The sequence below is a fragment of the Ananas comosus genome, linkage group 22, assembly GCF_001540865.1.
Source record: "Ananas comosus cultivar F153 linkage group 22, ASM154086v1, whole genome shotgun sequence".
Classification (NCBI taxonomy): Eukaryota; Viridiplantae; Streptophyta; class Magnoliopsida; order Poales; family Bromeliaceae; genus Ananas; species Ananas comosus.
This window is the reverse complement of record NC_033642.1, coordinates 3,400,597-3,422,213: the sequence shown is the minus strand read 5'-3', so window position 1 is coordinate 3,422,213 and position 21,617 is coordinate 3,400,597. Positions and strand designations below refer to the sequence as shown.

Genomic DNA, 21,617 nt, shown 5'->3' with positions numbered 1-21,617 from the left:
TTTAAAATACATGCATCTATTATAATATAGTTAAAATTGGACATTTTTAAACTTAACCCTTTAAAAATTTATAATTTGCCAAATGACCCTGTGAAAATTTTACTTGGCCAAATAATCCTATTTTGTCCAATTCACCGGCAAGGTGGAAAAAATAATTGGAAGACGGTGGATTGTTTATCGCCTTTAATGAAATTTAGAAGACGGGATCATTTACCATCTTTTCCCTAACAAAGAAAATGGTGAATGACTTATCATTTCTTTCTATTTCTCATATATAATCCTAACAACCACATAAAAAATTTCAACAAATTACATACAATCTTAACAACCTACCAATATAATTTCAACAGTAAAAAACTCTAATAATCCACATGCAATCCTAACAACTTTATAAAAATCCTTACAGCCCGTACAAAAAAACGATAACAATGTGAAAATGGTGAATGATTCACCGCTTTTAAGGGCGGTGAATGATTTACCGTCTTTCTCATTTTTGTCCAACATGACACGGATTGGCAAAAAGAGGGTAGTTGGCCAGATAAAATTTTGAAATGGTCATTTGATAAATTAGAAATTTTTATAGGGTTATTGTAAGAAAATGTCCATTATAACACACGCACAATAAGTCCAAAATACTATAGTGAAATGATGAGCACCAAGTTTTTCAATTTTCACAAGTTTTTTAATTTTTTTTTCTTTGTTTTAACTTTTCATGGTTAGGTATTTTATCGGGTTCGGGTCTGGATCCGGGTCTAGATATGAAAACAATTCTGGACCCTACCTACTAAAGGATCGGGCCCGGGTAGGGTACGAGTATAAGGTGCTCAGACCTATACCAAACTTCAATGGATTATTTTTCGTACTCGTATACTACCAATTTTTAATCGGCTTCGGGTAGGGTTTGGGTTTGGTGCGGGATATTAGGTATTACGAACATCTCTACTGTTTATCTTGCCTTCTGTTATGTTGACGTACAACAAAGTTTGAAGTGATTTATTTGGTTCGTAACTATCTTTATTATATTAATTCCTTGATGGTGCTTTGTAGATTCCTTTAAGGAAGGAGAAAGTGAAGTCTCTTTGTCACATGATTGTTTCTTTGAAGGTAAGTAACACGAGTTGAAATAGCTTTTTACTAAATTAATAGTGCCGTCTCATTCTTATAACCGTTTTAACATAGATTATTGGAGATATATTCGAAATGAAAGGCCCTGGTATCATTCGAAGCCTTCCTCATGTGATAAACATTATTCAGGCAGATATTGAACAATTTATATTGCCTTTCAAGGTTTGTTTGAAAAAATACTTGTTTGTTACTTTTCATTCCTTTTTTCCCTGTGTTAATAAGCTATTCTGGCATTTTGATTGTTTTTAACAGAGTAAGTTACAGTATGAAATAGCTAAATGGAGTCAAGCAACCAAGATGGGATTTTTAAGTTCCCTGACACGCGGTATGGTATTTCTTTTTGCACGCGAAAATTCAAGATTTTTGGTCAAAGAAAATTCCATCCTTGAGCGTAAGAGAAATTATCAGGATAAAATACATTGATCACTCCTGAACTTTAGGTCTGTCACGGATAATCATAGATGTGCATGAAGAATCTGGTTGCTTCCAATTGCCAGCCTAGCCCCTGTTCTCATCTGTTTTCAGTAATTGCTATTAGTCACATGATTGTGACATTGCCACTTAAAAGTTATGGTCTTAACCTTTGTAGTAGTTGGTTAATTCAGGGAGATGTTAGATAATTTGCTTTTTGTGACTGAGACCACAAAAAATAACAAAGGTAGGTGATGGATGGGGCATTTGAAAGGCCACAATTTTTCGTGCATATGTTTTTCAAAACAGATAACAGTTTGCATAGCTATTTGTAATCGTCTAAAATGTTAGGGGCTTCTGGTGTACATTTTGTATACTGTTATTTTGCATAACCTAGTAGACGTATAAGTGTTTGTGCAATAAATTGTATGTGCTATCAGATTTGTTTCTAGAGGACGGGTTCAAATAGGATGTTGAGGTGCATGTTTCAATAAAATTACAACCTTGCCTCAGTTCCAAATAAATTAGACTGACCTTTTTATGACTAGTTCAAAATGTTACTCTTTATTGGCATGATATAGAGTTGAACCTTCTTTTACCAAAAAAAGAGGCAATAATAACACGATTTAACCTAGAGTTCTGTAGTAACCAGGGCTTCTTTAGGTACAAATAGTGGTGAGAGTGATCGCTAGAAAGTGCAAGTTTGAATTTTGTGTTGTATTGATGGTGCTGTAGCAATGGCAACAGTGTTGCAGCGGGAAAGGAGAACAGGCAGAGGAATAAGAAAAATATCGGATGAGATGCGATTTTTGGCGGACTTTTTTTTTTAGTAAAAAAATAACCTGACCCTTCCAAAGTTTTATGTGACCAACCAACCTCTTCTTGCCAACTCAATGCCATATTAGATAAAAATAAGGAAGAGGGTGAATTGTTCACCATCTTAGGAAACCGGTGAATCATTCACTGTTTGTAGGTTGCTATCGTTTTTTATAGGGTTTGTTTTTTGGTATGGGCTGTGAGGTTTTTTGTAAAGTTGTTAGGGTTGCATATGGATTATTAGAATTTTTGTTTGTTTGTTAGGACTATATGTTTAGGTTAGTTTTTTTTTTGGGTTGTTAGGATTGTATGTAATTTTTGTGGAATTTTTATGTGGTTGTTAGCAAGGATTTAAGTGCCCATCGACACGGGCAGTGTCTACCGTGTAGTATTGTGCCAATAAAATATCGGCACGATACAGCTCTCGTGCCGGTGGCATAGCTCAAAACCCTTTATTCTTTAAATTAGTAAGTAATTTTCTTAATGAAGTTCAAAAATTTTGATAAAGATACATAATAAACAGTTAGAATATTTTGTTATTAAAGAAAATAAATATTTCATGCCATTATGTGTCGGCACACATGTATTTTTTTTGACCGGCACGCATCGACATGGGCCGGCACGCATTGTGCCGTACAGCGCAGGCAAGTTTTCGGCACGACCCTGTGCCGTGACACTTAAATTCTTGATTGTTAGGATCAAGGATTAAAATGCCCATCGGCACGTGCCGTATCTACCGTGCTGTATTATGCTAGCAAGATACTAGCACGATACAGTCTCCGTGCTGATGGCACAATTCAAAACCCTCTATTCTTGAAATTAGTAAGTAATTTTCTCAATAAAATTCAAAAGATTTGATAAAAATACGTAATAAATAATTGACAAAATGGGATTATTTGGCCAAATAGAATTTTGATAGGGTAATTTGGCAAATTATATATTTTTTAAGGGTTAATTTGAGAAAGGTCCATTTTCGGCCTATATCATTAGAGATGACGGACAATACATGGTTACCCAAAACCCAAAGCACTCTTAATTAATTTCATCAAAAGCTAAATTTCACTAGCAGTGATCGTTTTGATATTCAAAGAAACAATTATTCTATTCGTCCTTGCCGAAAAGTAAAAAAGATTTCTTAAATGGAGGCTGAGAATCTTCTCCATTATTGCCTTTTCCAAGATAAAAAGAGATCCCTTTCCTGGAGGAATTTGACCAAATCAGTCTGCTTCATTTGGTTGCTCTACTAGCTTCTCTTATCTTTACATTTAAAATTTAAACTTTTAGAGTGCCAAGAGTTATCTTTCTTGGGTTGCTTGATTGAAATTGCTTTGTGTCAAAACTAATCACTAGATTTGTTAGGTTGGACGCTGTATTTAGATCTATGGGTTTGGAACTTTAGATTTACTTGACTAGGACCTAATTTGCATAAGACTGTATGACAACTATTCAGGTATCATTCTCCTGATCCAGTGAAATGCTAAGGACTAGTCACCGCATATGCAGAGCCAGAAGAGTTAGCCTATGTGTATATAAGTTCTTATGGTGTTCAACTCCTTAACCAGTCACTTAATCACATTTAAGTCTTGACTAATATTTTCAAGTTAAAAAATTAAAACCATTTTTAAATTGACAAATCCATAGGAAGCTACTCTGGTGCTATCTGGATGATACAAATATCAGTTGAACTTTAAAGGGCAATCTCAAAATTGCGGGCAAATGTATTTTGTAGATTGTCAGGCCCCGGGGTTACACTCGGCTGTTGCGCCAACAAGCCACAACCATTGTATCTACTCCCCTTGGTGCTGGGTAGTTGCAGCTTGCCTTCCCATCGCCCCTACACTCTTGACCACCTGCTCGTGAAGCTCTCGCACCCTGCTAGATCCAGTCTGATTCTACTCCTCAGTCTGTGCCGAAGTGGCTCTCATCGATGATCACACATGCTGTGCCATTCCGATCACCTAAAACAGAAACCACATTAATCACACAATAATAACACGACTCAGACTCAATCAAGCAAAAGTCTAAAAAGATATCCCTTTTCCCTTGCGACATTATGCTGTCTGTAGCAAACATAATTATCTAGAAGGAAAAGATACATTTCTTTCGATCACTCTTCAATTCACTTTTTAAGATTTTACATGACCCAATTTACCGACTTTCACTATAAGTCACATCACTCGCGTTTTATATTCGTAGGGTCTTCCAAAAGCCTAGGGTTTCCTAGGCTCTAATAACAACTTAATCTGTCATTCCCTGGGTTATAGTGGAAGCTCCTGGGTATGCCAACAGATCTACCATATGCACAAAGATGCATTGTGTACATATGAAGCGTATATAAACAACATGTCCAAAACATGTACGAGGAGTGTGTATATATAAAAGAACATGTATTATAGTGTAAATATAACTGTACAACTATAGCTATCACTATACATACATCATCCGCACAACCCAAAATAAATGCAACTCTGTCGGTCTCCTACGGCCCAAAATGTATAGTCAGCTATACAACTATACACATCAGGTGGTCCTTCTCTAGTACTCTCCAAGGTAGGCGATGCTATCTAGCTCGCGATCCCCTTGTCTTGATCTGGCGCCTGCACCAGGGTGTGGGAACTATTGAAAAGTAGTTCCTAATGGGTACAATTGATGATAGCAATGACCTATACCACTAGGTCTATTAGAGGTATTAATAATAGAAACTGAACTGATTAAATAAGCATGTGATGGACTGAGATGGAAACAAATATCAGCTATCATGCATCTACAAATACTGGGAACTATTGATTAAGGTTTTAAGTGCTCGTCGGCACGGACCGTATCCATCGTGCTGTACCGTGTCAACAAGATATCGGCACGATATAGACCTCGTGCCGATGGCACAGCTCAGAACCCTCTATTCTTTAAATTAGTAAGTAATTCCTTAATAAAGTTCAAAAGATGTGATAAAAAGACATAATAAATAGTTAGAATATTTTGTTGCTAAAGAAAATAAATATTTCATACTATTATGTGTCGGCACACAAGAATTTTTTTGACCGGCACGCATCGGTATGGCTTGGCACGCACTGTGCCATACCATGCCGGCAAGTTTCCGGCACGACCCCGTGCCATGGCACTTAAATCCTTGCTATTGATCATAACTCATATGCATCAACTGGGATAATTGGTAAAATTAAATGCCTCATCACCCACTGTCACACCCTGGGTTATACCGGCTCGCCAACCGATTCGCCGCATACACGAAAACCCCATGCACACAAAGCGACAAAAACCTACTCAAAGAACAAGGAGCAATAACAAAGGAGAGTAATAGAGCTAGAAATAACTAAACATCACTAAAAACATAATTGACACAAACTGTACATATACAACCCAAAAACTGATACCATCCATAACCCAGCAGGAAAGTAAACTACAACTACATGTACAATAAGTCTCCCCAAACACTAGCAATGACTGGGTACTCCTCTAAACTGGTCCACGGGTAGGAGAGCTATCTATCCAACGGTCCCTTTACTTCGGTCAAATGCAGTAGATATAGGTACACTGGGCTTTGCAAGAAAATGTCAACACATAGGGGCATGATAACTACTAAAAACCAGTAGTCCTCAGTTGGTACCATCATCGACAACAACGACCTACCCACTAGGTATACCAGAGGCAAAGTTATACAAAATTGCTGAAAGGATAGGGGACGTAAAACTGCAATAAGATACTATCACTACTATACCTCTAAACGAGATGTCAAATGAATGCATGCTTCATGCAGGAGGAACTCAACTGCTAGTAATACTACTGAAAAACCCAATCTACTGACCGCCTCGAAGGACTAGTCAAGCCTGCGCGAAGCCTCACATCTGATCTCAACTACAACCAGTGGGTCGCCGACATGAAAATAGTAGTACTAAATCCTCCTATCTCCGGAATGGCACTTGAGGGGAGCGACCCGCTAGAGGATCAAGTAACCAGGTCAAGTGTAAAGCAGGCTATAATCGATGCAAATGATCAAGTAGATCACATTAACCGCTACTAAAGTGACTTTGGCACAATCTGATGTACCGTCTACTCCCATGACTAGAGTAATCAAAATGAGTCTAATAATTCGGTATTGCCCAAACCCTGGGCACACAAAGATGACCCACACTATCACTAACCCATGCCCAACAACCTGAGCAAAAGGAACAACCCAAAAGTTACAACAGTTGGACTATTCTAGGTTCGGTTTGCATGCAAGATAGTGTGAAATGTTTACATTAGCAAAATGTCACTTATGAAGTTGGGAATTAAGACCAATTCTAACCAGCACAAATACTTCAGGAGCTCTCTAACTAAATGAACATAAACAACCTAATACCAGGTTTTAGATGTGTCAAGTGATGCTAACAATACACATAGACATAATAGAAAGTTCGATGTATTCGATGCTTTAAACCCACCTCGACTCGCAATCCAGCTAAAAGGAAATGAAGGAAAGCCTCCTCTCAGCCACCGAATCCCAGGAAACTCCAAACAATCACGCACAACCAGCCCAACGAACTACAAAACATTGGAAATCCTGAATTGCTAAAATCTACCATTTCGAGCAAAAAAAAAAGATTTTCACAAAATTGGTTAACCATACTTGCTCCGAATAGCAATTCAAATCACGAGCACCTTCCCTAGCAAGAAATCGACTAGGAAAAATCAAGAAAAACTAGCTCCAAGCAACGGTTCAGCTGGAATGGAAATTTTGAAAAAAAAAAATCTGACAAAAATATATTTCGGTGCCAAAACTTCAAATTAACATGGAATTGATCTCAACTAACCTGTAAACAAGCTATAACCAGCTTCAAGACCACGAGGAAAGGAGGAAAAACCAGCTAGAACTCAAGCAATTCACTGCTAGAAAGAATCCAATTAAAAAATCATGAGAAAAACTCAAGAGCTTCCAAGCTCAGCACACGAACTGAAATTTCAGCATTTAACCAACTTCTAACCTGGAATTTAATGATGGATTCCAATTCTAAGCTCTTCTCCAACATCTAATCCACGAGCAAGCTCCAATCCCGCAGTAGAAATCTCTCAATCAACTCCAAATCCAAGCCCCTTGCTGCACCCATTGCTGCTAGTGCATCAATTCCAGCCTGTAGGGAGGAAAATGAAGAATTTATGAGAAACTTAATAGTTTGGAGGAGTGGAAATGTAACTTCCTGGTGTTGGAGATGGAAAGGGGTTAGTTGGAGACGAAGGGGTTTATTTATAGAAAGAATTGGATAGGTAAAATAAGCCCACAGATCAAAATAAGCTAACCTGTCCACTGCTGAAAAACCTGGTTTAGGGCGCTCGAAACCAAGAACTAGCCGCCCGAAACTGCCGGAAATGCCTCCAAAGCTAAAGTGGGCGCCCATTGCGAAGGTTCAGATCCTAATCTTGCATTCAAAACTCACCAACCGCAGCCACGTGTTAATCACGTGAGAGGTTGGCAAAACCCAATCTGGGCTTACTTCTGGGCGTCCGAAATTGGGCCCGAAATGACTCCAGTAATAAATACCAAACGACACTTTGAATTTGGGCGCTCAGTTCGAACTTTTGGGCGCCCAAAACTGAGAGAACTTTAGTTTTGGATTATTTGAATGCGTCGAATCTGTTTTCTCATCCATTGTGGGCAGAAATGGCTCTTACTCGTCCCGACTCTCTACAAATGTGTCGACCAGTCACTGATACTCTAGTCATTCCGACAGCGAACCTTTCGGGACACCACACCCGATCACACACCGATTGACTCATAAGTCCGGCCAAGCCTGTCTCCTCATGTCCTCCCCTACCTATAATGGTTTGCTACTTTGCAGGCTACTGTCACAACTATCTCACAATGCCAGCCTTTGGAGGGCTACTCATGGGGAGCGACCCTAGCGGAGTATCAAATACCGCATATTGTCAAGTTCAATTTGACTTTTGCAAGATATAGTCACATGCGATGGTTAACAAGATCACAATCATACTCAAGGATTTAAGTGCCGTGGCACGGGGTCGTGCTGGAAACTTGCCGGCACGGTACCGCACGGTGCTTGTCGAGCCGTGCCGATGCGTGCCGGTCAAAAAAATTCTCGTGTGCTGACACATAATAGCATGAAATATTTATTTTTTTTAGCAACAAAATATTTTAACTATTTATTATGTCTTTTTATTACATCTTTTGAACTTTATTGAGGAAATTACTTACTAATTTAAAGAATAAAGGGTTTTGAGTTATGCCATCGGCACGGAGTCTGTATCGTGCTGGTATTTTGTTGGCACGGTACGGCACCGTGGATACGGCCCGTGCCGACGAGCACTTAAAACCTTGATCATACTATTTCTTTGCCCCTTGGTATTTTCAGATCACATTTCACTGTCTTTCCACGGTTTATCTGTCCCTTGGCATTTTTCCTAAGTTTCTACATGTCACTTGTACTATGGCATTTTTTTAACATTTTTTCACATATTGCAATTGATTAATATGACTCGGAACAATTTGTCTCAGAAAATAGAACATACAGGGCATCTACATAGAGTAGAATATGTTGACAGTATACTATTTGCTACATGCACATAATCTCAATTAAGTGATAATTTCATCTCAATAATATCTCTTTATCATGCTCTCTACCACAGCCCAGTAGATGTCATGATACTGCTATCATAATCATGTTAACAAGATTACCTATATCTCACAAAAACATGCACATATAGACATAGTAATTAGTTTGCCAATTTCGGAAAGAAGGTACCCACCTAGTAGGTGCTCGGCAACACACTCCACCAGGAGACCCAATACACTTAGCTCCTAGATCCACAACCATAATCCTCAATCACCAACTATTATTAGCATAATCAATTAGAATCTTACTTTCAATCTTTAAACTTATTTACTTCTTACTCAAATCCAGTACAGCATAAAAGACCTCAGCTAAGATTATCCAAAGTCTCTCCTCACATTCCAGCTCCAACCTCTGTGACGAATGTATTATAGATCAACAACTGGAAGAAATATAAACTTCTGGGCCCTCCCAACATGAGCCTAAATCTTGTTGTTATTGAGGGCAGCATGAGAAAGAAGAAAAAAGAGAATTTCTTAGATGGATACTATAAATTAAGCAGCTGGGGCCAATCACTTTTTTATTGGGATGCAATAATAGTAAAAAGAACCTTCAAATCCCAACAAATTTGATACAGAGCTTCTCAGCCCAGAAAAGGATTTCGGGCGCTCAAAATTGTACTTGGGCGTCTGATACCTCATTAGTCCGATAGCTTATGAGTGCCTAGTGTTGTACGTCCGAAACCTATGAAGCATTGCCAGCTCAGCATTTTGGGGGCCTAGACCATCTCCTCAGGCGTCCGTGCTCACCTCTTGCGCCTTTTGCAACCTTATCCTCAAACTTTCAGGCTGCTACAGTACTTCTGGCCGTCCGAAACATGCCGTGAGTCGTGATTACAACATTTGGACCGACTCTCGCCATATTTGGGCATTCGGAAACTCCACCCGAACTTTTCATGCGTCCAGTTCACCATCCGGATCATTTGAATCCTCTTATTGTCTCAACTTAGAACTTTCGGGCTCCCACAGCCCATTTCGGGTGTCCGCAATCACTCTAAAACTCAAGATTAAGTAGAGTTCACTTCCGAGTTCTGTTTTCACATCCATTTTGTCACGATCCGACACCGCCAATTTGGACAGTTCGGGCCCGAAACAGACCCGCCGAATGGACAGAGTTTTCCCTAGGGGTGGCAATCCAGCTCGCTGTTTGCGAGCTAGCTCGTGTTCTGCTCGAAATAAGCTCGAGATCGATTCGCTCGTTTAGTAAACGAGCTGAACACAAGCTGGGGTCAGCTCGCTCATGTTCAGCTCGATAACAGCTCGAATACATATATTTTTTTTTTATATAATTTATTTAATTTATATTTATATATTTATTGAATTAATTTTATATATATATAAATAAATTATATATATATATATTATTTTATTTATTTTAGCCAAAATAAAATATAAATGCGAGGCTAATTATAAAAAAACTCATTTATATATAAGTTTTAACTATTAGATCAAAGTCTAATGAATAAAATTTATAAATTTATTTTTTATAATATATTTAATTTAATTCTTTTAATTTATGTTCGTTGCGCCAGCTCGTGAGCCAGCCGTGTTCGGTCGTATAATTAACGAGCAGAACACGAGTTGAATTTTTGGCTCGATATTTTACAGCTAGCTCAGTGTTTGGCTCGTTTAATAAACGAGCCGAACACGAGCCGACTCCAGCTCGTCTGTGTTCGGTCGTTTACACCCTATTTTCCCTGTTCGTCCAGGCTAAACAAAGTCTGTGCAACATACATCCAACAGAGAGATAATAGCATCAAAACATTTGCAAGAGGTGATTACACAGATGCAAGAGAATAAAGCTATCTATTACATCACATTTTCACATTCTTTAAACTTCCCTTCACATACAAATTGACATCTCTTTATACACAAAGGAATATCTCACATATTTACATTATTTCATCTCAAAGCTCTTACATTGCGTTCTTTCAACAGGTTTTACATTTCTTTCTTTTCTTGCTATACGTAAGGGTAGTGACCTAGTCCCGGTGGTCCACACTATCTAGGCTCGAGCCATGCCTTGACCTCACGAATGTGCCCGCGCTCTTCTGCAACAAAGTGGGATGAGAACTAATAAAAGTTCCCAGTGGGTTCGGCCGCCGATCCCGCCGATTTTCCCACTAGGTCTAAGAAGGCATAGAGACAATAGAAAGGTCAATATGACAAAGAAGTAATAGATACAAACAATAAGCCCCACATGCTCATATACATCTATATCAAGCTCCAAATGGATCACTATGCCTTTACCAAACATGTCAACAAGTATAAGTTCTACTATGTCTTTAACAATGTCATCTACCAATGTTCTACTATGTATGCAACTATATGAAATGCCATGAACATGCCTTGATCCAAATCTAAGCAGTTCGTCGCCGGTTGGTCGAACCGCACTCGCCTGTCAGCACGTGACCCGTCCGCCGAGGGCGCACCGGCGTGCCTCTCTCCCCTGTCTCAATCTCACTGTGATACAACTCCGGAGCTCACAGGAATGGGAGGTGCGACCTCCACAAACACAACAAACGTCAATGCAAGTATGATCATAGTCCTCCCGCCCGAGGACCGCGGAAATCCCACATCCCAAACCATCACAAGACATGTAATGCTCAAAATCGGCCACATATGCATCATGCTCAAGTCTTCCCGCCCAAGGACCTCGGGAATCCCACATCCCAGATAATCACGAGGCATGCAATGCTTACAATCGTCCACATATGCAATATGCTCTAGTCCTCTTGCCCGAGGACCCCAGGGAATCCCACATCCCAATTCTCATGATGCCAAGTTCACAATTCTCATGAGTGAGGATATGCTACATATGCAATATCTTGCATTTATCATAATAGATCCACATACATATGCCCTCTAGCATCTCATGCACATATCTAGCATATTCTCACAACATGTCCACATATCTAATCCACATGAATCTAGCATATTTTCACAATATGTCAACAAGCATATGTCCACTAGCAATTCATGCAACATGCATATATACAACTATTTTGGCATTATACAATAAGAGCATCTATGGTTTTTATGCAACATATCTAGCACATTCTTACAACATGTTCACATGCATATGTCCTCTAGCATCTCATGCATACACATATATCCATCTATCTCAACATCATGCAAATTATACACCTACAAGTATCATGCAACATGGATCATCATCCCTCACACTAGGCATGAATTTACCAAGAACTCATAGGTTTCTCACATAATAACAATGCATGATGCTACATAATCAAAATATAGAACTTAGACATAGAATGAAATCCGGCTATTTCGGATAGCACCCCCCACCTCGTGTCGACGTCACGAAGCGGGAAAGCCAAGCCGCGCAATTTATCGTCGTCGATTTCACCTAACTGCGGCAAACGAAGCAAAAACGGCGATTTCCCCAAATTGACCACCGTAAGCTCAACGGGACCTCAATCTAAGCGATCCACCACATCAGTTTTACCTTCAATTGCATAATTATGGGACCAATTAAGATCAAGGCCCAACTAGTGACAAAACCCTCATTTGAAACCCTAGAAACCCATTTAGTGCAAAATATCCCACAACTCTTGAGATTTATGCAATAATCTAGCATCTAGGTTAGAATCACCCAGGGTTACATTAAATCTCATTTCTAAGGTTTTACACCAAACCCCTAACTCAACTTCAAAGAAATCTCACCTTGGGTTCTTTGCTTTCATCAAGCTTCTTCTACCCAAGGCTTGCTTCACCACCAAGCAACCTTAATCTCCTCCAAACCTCTCATTAATGGAGAAATTACAAGAGAAAAGGAGAGAGAAATGTTAGAGAGTAGAGGGAGTGTGATCTAAAGAGAAAGAAAACCCCTCTCCAAGCTCCTGTCGTGTTGGGCACAACCAGGGAGAGATAAGGTGTAGGTTCACATATATATAGGCCCCCCAAACACTATTACAATTTTCAGTTTAGTCTAGCTCAAATATGATATCTTTCGCTGGAGCCCTTTTGAATGTCTATTTTCGCTCAAGTTTGACAGTCGGGCTCGGTTAAAATCAATTAGAAGAACGGGATCTTAATTTTTTATTTTTGAACCATTTTCGGGTGTCGAAATGACATGAAACTTTAAATCTAGCCCCAGAAAAATAATTTCGACATATTCTCAAATTTTCATAATTTTTTGACACTATAAATTTTCTGCTAAAATATTAGCCCCGTTTCTTACAGAAAATTCTAAATCTTCTGTTTTCACTCCAATTTCAGCGCAAGTCATTTTTGACTTATATTTTACCTCTTTAAGTCTAATAAAAATAGTATTTCACAGTATTTTTATTTACACTTACTCTTATATTAAAAATTCTGTACACTACACATTTCATGACAAAATAGATCCTACTCATCCTAGAACTCTCCAGAAGTACTAACCAGCCTCTCATACTGCGACCTTGCCAATATGCGAGGGTCTAGTAAATTACATAGATAGTCGCCTAATTAGCTCCTACTTCAACTTATCAATATTGGTGACTGTATTTCAGGGGCATTGGTTAAAGTGTTGCAGCAAATATCAATTCATTCCTTCTATAAATAATAACAGTTCCATCCAAATTTTAATTGGATGAAGTTATTTTCGTGGCTAGCAGCTAGTGATATGGAATTAATTTAAATCCTCCAGAGAGTAGAGATGAAACAAAGGCTAAAAATGAAACAAAGGTAAGACATTTGTGTTGAGACTGTTGTTGTACTTTCAATCTACAATCTAATCTTGATTTCCCAAACCTCAGGAATCCATTTAATTTCGAGTTTTAACAGGCTAGCACTTACAGTTGAAGCTAACTACATATCAAATTAGGTGAATTGAATTTAAGTCTAGAGGGAAAACTTAGAGAGACATAGTTACAATTCTACAGTAGTAATACCATAAATCTTTCTTCTCAATACAAGCAAGTTCTGGCGTCTGTCGAGGGGTGACTTTACAAGATGATAAAATACGGGTGGTGATCTAGCAATGTGAGTAGTGAGATGGTTTAAATAACAAGGAGGGTGAGTGAAACATCTCCCTCATTGAATCGGGTTCTATGAGTCTCTTCAACTTGTTGGTCAATCCACTTTTAGAGATTATTAGAGGAGTGATGGCACCTATAATGCTTTGTTGCCATTTGGGCCTCAAAAGGGATTTTCCAATTTGCACTCGAAGTTTTCGGAAATAATTTGTTTTAAGCCTATTTTTAGGTTGCTATAAGCCATCGGTCTAGTTATTAACTTTTTTATTGTAATAATCGTGCAAATTCCTTACGAGTTTATATTATATACGTAGAGCCTTTCAGCCCCTTCTTTATTTACTGATGGAGTTAAATTAACCTTATATGACTATATCCGACTCAAGAGTTTAAAGTTACACGTCTTGAATTACTGTACCTTTAAGTGAGCGTGCTCTTCTATAACTACTCGACTAATAAATGTGAGCACTGACAAAAGGTAAACAAGCATTGAGATATGGAACGTCATGTTCTTTCAGGATTTTATCTTTCAGGACTTTTTTTTTTCGATGTCAGTAATTTTGGAATTTTGTGATTACAGGTGGCAAGGAGATGGACACGAAACTTACTGATTCACTTTCATTGGTAAATGTGATCTAAACCATTTTCCAAGATAAAGTATCAATATTATTGCAAAGTTAATGATTTTTCTACTTATTCCTTTGTACTCTACATATGAGTTATACAGGTTATAGATATTAGCATTCTGGATTTTTTTTTAATCTTTTCTTGCTTTTTCCATCACATAATGTTTGGTTATTTTTTCTTCTTTTTCCTTTGTACTCTACATATGAGTCATATTAGCTTTAGATATTAGCCTTCTGGAAGTTTTTTTTTTTTAAATCATTTCTTGCTTTTGGCAATGTATAGAGTTCAGATTTCTAACAAGTACATGTAAAAATAAATCAACCTGCAACTTAGAAATATAGTAATAAGAGTTCTTACCAACCACATATTATTCGAGGAATTATCAGTCAAAATTTACAAGACTCACCTCTCTGATGCACTATACTGTGCTATCTGATAATTTAAATGTCTTCTTTCTACTTTTACTATAGCCAGAGGCTTTAGAAGTTTCGATGAACATGACGCTCATAGAAGAGTATAGTGTAAAGTTTATTATGAGCTCTCTTGTCCTTTCATCCATCGTACATTATACTGCATCCAATCTTAGCCCATTCCTCTGCATAAACTTCTATTGAATTTATTTGTTTGCTGAACCTCCTTTCTAAGGAAGGAACCGACAACTTGTACATGGAAGGTGTTTTTAAGCTCCAAGGCCCTAGTGCTCAACAGATTCAATTGCTACTATCGAAGCTAATGGCATTATCATAAAAACATTTAGCTTCATTTCCCCACCTTTCCTAGCTTGAACTACCTTCTTCGTATCGGGAGTGAATTATAAATTGATCGATCCCTTTTGCCTTAGTTTTCGAGTGTGATCTTACCACTTCTAACGCTACATGCGCTACTTTTGTTTTGAATGCCTTTTCCAAGATAGTTCCATTTTATGACGTCATTCTTGCTTTACATTATCGCCAAAGAGATTGACATCTTTAAAGTTTCGCATGAACTTATTTTGCTTCTTCTCCATTGCCTTTTTGGTCGTAAAATCTTTGATTCCTTCCTTATATATGGCAAACACCTTGTGCCTGCTTTTGCATTTCAAAAACTTATAAAACTGTTGCTTCAACCAATAAATTCCTCCTTTTGTAACTTTTGACAAAAATTGCATGTAGTATTATTCTTATTTTTTGAATTTTCTTATAATATATACTAGCAATTAACTCGTGCGATGCACGAAATAGCAGCCAAATTTCAATTATAATAACTTGTAATTAAAAAATATTGTATTACTCAAAAATACTACACTCATTAAACCTCTTATTCATAAAAATTGACTGTAATGAAGGTTTTTTGGCTGAAAACAAACTGAATATTTAAATAAAAAGGAATGATACATAACAAACTAAAACTTAATCTTATTTTCTGACAAATCAAAAGAATAGTGATATTTCTTGCTCTTCATGTGGAGGTGAGCGATGGAAAAGACGGGTAAAAAAGAAAACTAAACAAAACTTGTCTTTTATCTTTTCCAAAGAGCCTAAACATTGCTAGAAAATTTATTAGTGCTTACTTGCCAAGACAATAAAATTGTCGAAAGAGTTTGTTCATTGTGATGATTGGCACAATATGTAATTTAAGAAAGAGATTGACACAATATATGATTTTGAGAAAAAAATTATTGAGGGGTAGATTATTTCTTGGAAATCAGAAAAAAAGCTAAAAGATTATGCCAAAGAGAGGTGATAGCAAGACCTCGTTTTCATGATATATTCTTTCTTTGAACTTTTTTGTATATTTATTTTTATTATGATTAATAAAATGCAGGAGTTATGTTCGAGAATTTGTAATGAAAACAGAGCTAATTAAGATTCATAAAACTTGGGAGTTACATCAAGAAAATTTAGGGAAAACTTCAAAAACCCCCCTTGTGGTTTCAATTTTTTTCACTTTAGTACCCTGTGGTTTAAAATGTATCAAGTTAGTACCCTGTGGTTTCGCACTTTATCACTTTAGTATCTTATGGTTTAAAAATCACAGGGTACTAACTTGATACAAAAATAAAACCACAGAGTACTAACTTGATACACTTTAAACCACAGGGTACTAAAGTGATAAAGTGAGAAACCACAGGGTACTAACTTGATACACTTTAAACCACAGGGTACTAAAATGAAAAAGTGTGAAACCACAGGGGGGGTTTTTGAAGTTTTCCCGAAAATTTATAACGAAAGGAGAGCACTTCAAATGGGTATTGACCATTCACCTGAAATTTCTTAATGATCAATAGTATCGGTTACTATAGCCAAATCTCTCTAGCTACCCCAGCAATTAACCAATTATTAGAATTAAATGCATTAAACAAATATCTTAAATAATTGTTAATAAGGTGAATATTAATTCGTGAAATTGTAATTGCGGTAGATTACGAGTTTTTATTCAATTGGAAACCAATTGGAAAAATTTAGAAAACTAATATCATCAATTGACAAGATGAAAGGTCTAAAAAATTATGAAAAAGTTGTAACATATGGTATTAATTGTATATTATGTATTAAATGATGGATTTAAAATCATCTAAGCAAAATAAACCTATTCATAAATTTTAAATTAATTTTAAATTAATTAATCTAATTACTGAACTAACAATATTTTTTAGATTTTGTCACTTGTCATCTTGTGGTTCACCTAAGAACCATTCTTCAAAAGTACTATATATATATAGAGTCCGACTAGTATACTCTTATGAGTATAGACCTTTTTGTACTCATAAATTTTCGGCCGTTAGATCTATCCCTTTGACCATTTCCACCCGTTAGCTATCCCTAGGGGACCACTATCATCCTAACCGGAGACCACTATCATCCTAACTATACATCCTTTCATCTAACGGCCGAAAACATATGAGTACAGAGGGGTCTATACTTATAAGAGTATAGTAGCCTTACTGTCTCACTCTTGCTGTCATGCCACGGGTTACCACGTTCCCCGGGCTCGCCGACAGATCCGCCGTACACATAGAAATTTTCCGTGTATATGACACGATAGCTGTACCTGCAAACAGATAAGAGTAACTACCAGAAGTATAGAGTTGCTAAAACTGAAACATATATATTATATAAGGCCCACTGTACATATAAGTTTCAAAATACAACCCTGACCATCCAACATCCAAGATACATCCACCTCTCCGAGAGTAAAACTAAATACAACTGTATGTATATGGCAACATCCAAAACTATTTCTGGCAGGGGTACTCCTCTAGTAAGGTGACCGGGGAAGATAGGGATTTAGTTCGCAACTTCCTTACCTCGATCAGAAGCAGCAGCAGTAATTGACGGCTCTGCAAAAAAAGTGGCAACAATAGGTGTGAGAACTACTGCAAAGCAGAGTAGTCCTCAGTGTGTACCGTCACCGACCCCAACGGCCTACCTACTAAGTCTATAGTACGAGTAATAAACTGATGGTTAAAAGGATAGTAAAATAAGCTGGAAGAAACTCTACAGCTAAATGCCACTATACAATCGCTATCCATACTATGCTCTCTGTAGACATATAAATGTATCACTAGCTACAAATTAGCCACAGCTGATCCAATCTCAAGGGACCGCCAACAGGCCAGTCCAGCCTGTGCCCAAAGTACACCGCACACCACCCACGAGGGTGTCCGGTCTAAGAAAACTGCCCAAACGGGACTACTGCGATATCAACACAAGAAAAGTCTCACTTCGGAGCGGCACTCGTGGGCGTGACTTGACCGAGTATCCAAGCGTGTCTCTGTCGAGCTCAATCTGTCTCACACAGGCAATCAATACAAATGGGTCAAATTGGTCTAACAACCAAGGCTCACGTACCCTCGGCACAATCTGATACAAAATGTAAGAATCTGGGTCCACCGTCAGCCCCGACGGCACAAAACAGCTTAATTCTACTGTAAAAACGTGCTCGGCCCCTCAGTACAAGCGTAATCTCAACCTACACTAATCTAAGTATCCACGACGCACTAACAGCGGTGATACGAAAGAAAAGCATAATCTCAACTCACACTTATCTAAGTATCCATGACGCACTAACAGTCGTGATACGAAAGAAAAGTTAGCTCTTGAAGCTAAATCTGATAACTCTTCGAAAAATGACAGGTGTAGGTTAATAAGTTTTCTCCTAAGTCAAATCCCAGTTCAGCAGTTAATAATCATCATAAATTAGCTAAGCATGCTCAAAAACTTAGATTTCATCTATAACATGCAAATCTACAGTTTAAACTATTAAACAGGATGATTATATGTAAAACTATACATGCTGGGGTTTCATATGGTTAGGAGGCATTCCGAAGGCTTCGGACAACATCAATCCACCTTAAACGCTAGTCCAACAATGGCTAGGAGTCGATAGGAGAAGCCCCGCACAAAACCAGCCTCAACCGAAATCAAACCGGGCCGCTGTCAGATCTAGACCCTCCTGCGGCTACTTCTGGGCGCCCAGATCAAGGGTCTAGAACAGCAAGTTGGCAGCTTCAGCCTACATGGATTCAACATGAATTTAACCCAATTCCGAAGTCCAAATGCAGTGAAACTTCACCCAACTCACCTCAAAAGTCTAAAGAGCTATTCCCTAGATTCCTTACCAAAATTGAGCTCGAAATGATCACCAAAACGCCTTCACACCAATTCAGACCCAACTTCTGGATGCCCAGAACCTGCATCCAGAACTTAAGCACTTCAGCAAACATGCAACTCAGCTCAATTTTGGGATTTCAAGCTTGAAGCTTCAGAAAGGTTGGGTGCAAACGTTTCACGAGGGAAGAACACCTCTAATTCCAGGAATTAGCTCTCCACAAAGATCTGGATTAAAAAATTCAACAATTCTCTCAAAACCTTCAAAAATCAGCATATAAGCTAAATTATCCAAAATCTGAGCTAAACTCACCTTGAGATCTGTAATTCAGGTAGGGAATCCCTTCTAAACCAGTGAGGGATGATGGAAAACCAAACTAACTTCAAAAATCCAGCTACCAAGGCATTCGGATCCATAAACACCAAGAAAACCTCAATTTTAGCTCAAGAACACTAAAATCTCAGGAAAAACAGTGATTCGAGCTTACATACCTAATCAAACTGCTGTTGGAAAGATTCAACACACTCCCCCATGAGTCCACAATCCTCCAAATCAAGTTTCATAGAATTTGGTTGCTCCTACATTGCACACGAGCTGAAATTCCCAAGGTTGCTGCTGGATTTCAGCAGAATTTCTAAGTCCTCAATGCCAAAGTGGAAATTTGAAGGATTGGAGGGGTTAAAATGTGAAATTGCAAGCTTCCTGTGAAGAAGAGGTGAAAAGAGCTCTCAGGGGACATCCAAACCTGTTTATAGAAGTATAGGTTAAGTCCAGTAAGTCTCAAGAACAAAGAATGACCTGTACTGCTGCAGAAAGCCCAAGATTCGGGCGCCCTAAACCCAGTTCTGGGCGCCCACTTTCTCTGGCCTGCACAAATCAGCCCCTCGGTTTCTCCGTCTGACGGTCCGCTACTCCGTTATCCGGTTCCGTCGGATCTCACCTACCACCACACGTGTCAACACGATCGACATTCAGGAAGTGAACTTTCGGGCTCTACTTTCGGGCGCCCTAAATAGGGTCCGAAATGACTTCAGCATTCAATACAAAACAACACTAAGGATTTGGGCACCCTAAACCACTTCTGGGCGCCCAAAATTGCCAGATTTTCAGTTTTAGCTTATTTCAGTGTGCCAAGTTCGTTTTCGCATCCATTTCGTGCTAAAACGACTCCAACTCGTCCCGACACTACAGATATGTCGACCAGTTGCTGATACTGTAGTCATTCTGATAGCTAAACCCTAGGGACACTACTCTCTCTCTCTCTCTCTCTCTCTCTATATATATATATATATATATATATATTATATAACATTATATTATATATATACATACAAAGATCTATTTTTTTATATGCCATTTTGAAATAGGCATTTGAACTTTTTCTCTTTTGATTCACATCTTTCCTGCCTTTCTTTGTTTCGATTGAGTAATTTTGAATTGAGGGTTAGATTAAGTTCAAATGAAATTGTGCATCAAATTCCCAATTACTGTTTAATTGACCAAATCCTAATTCAATTGGGATCACCAGGGGATTGTGGAATTGACATCAGTTGACCAAACTAAATTGATTAAGATCAATTGGGTGAAATAAACTCACTTAGAAAACTTAATTGGGAGTTGGTACTCATTCATCTAACCAAATTTCAGTTTGATTGACTGAAATAACTTAGTAAAAAAAACTAAAACAACTATAACTTGAATAAAAAAAGCTGAAACAACAAAACAAGCGAAATTTTTAAAAAAGGGAAACTGAAAAAGAAAAGGTTCAGGGGCCTTTACCATAGTGAATCTTAATAAAAGATACAAAATTGACAACAATAGCGATCGCCCGTGAGGGGAGAGGAGAGAAAACCTTACTAGCAGAGAGAGAGAGAGTAATGGTAGAGGAGAAACAGAGTGTTTCAGCATCAAAGAAACTTAGCTAACTATAAAGGAGAAGCTTGACGAGACTGGTGGAGGGAAAGCTCGGCTATGGCAAAGTTGAAGCTTGGTTCTACTATCATGAGAGAGCGAAAGAGAGAGAGAGAGAGAGAGAGAGGCTTTCGACCACCACAGATTAGGGTTTTTCTTTTCTTTTTTTTTTTTTTCTAAGTTCTGAAACGTTAAGTGTCATGCCTTGGCATGGAAGCTTAACTGGACATGCAACAGATCCACCACATGGATAGAGTTTTTTTTGTATGTGCATGGTGTTTGGATATAAAGCATGTACAAACGTAGGGGATGAAGTTGTACTAAGAGTTAAATCAAATTCAGGATTGTGAATTTTTCAAATAACATTTAAGTGTTTACAAAACATCGTAGTTTTTGATGCAACTAGAAATCTAACAATTGCCAATTTAATTACAATGCCAATTTAATTACAATTCCATTCCCTCAAAAAATAAAATATCAATGGTATCAGGAAAACAAATGTAGAACAAACTAGGTGAAGATATCGAGTGCGGGTCCTCATG

At 38.0% G+C, this 21,617-nt stretch overlaps 1 protein-coding gene across 5 annotated transcripts in view; it reads left to right on the top strand.

Annotated features, from left to right (window-relative positions):
• The window catches only part of LOC109727090 (WASH complex subunit SWIP homolog), a 78,312-nt gene that overhangs the window by 13,335 nt on the left and 43,360 nt on the right, over positions 1-21,617 (top strand). For all 5 annotated transcript variants that reach the window (XM_020256983.1, XM_020256981.1, XM_020256979.1 and 2 more), the window contains exons 11-14: positions 1,048-1,104; positions 1,180-1,287; positions 1,378-1,450; positions 14,528-14,571. In XM_020256983.1, coding sequence (XP_020112572.1) covers positions 1,048-1,104; positions 1,180-1,287; positions 1,378-1,450; positions 14,528-14,571 — 282 coding nt within the window. The remainder of the gene's footprint in view (positions 1-1,047; positions 1,105-1,179; positions 1,288-1,377; positions 1,451-14,527; positions 14,572-21,617) is intronic.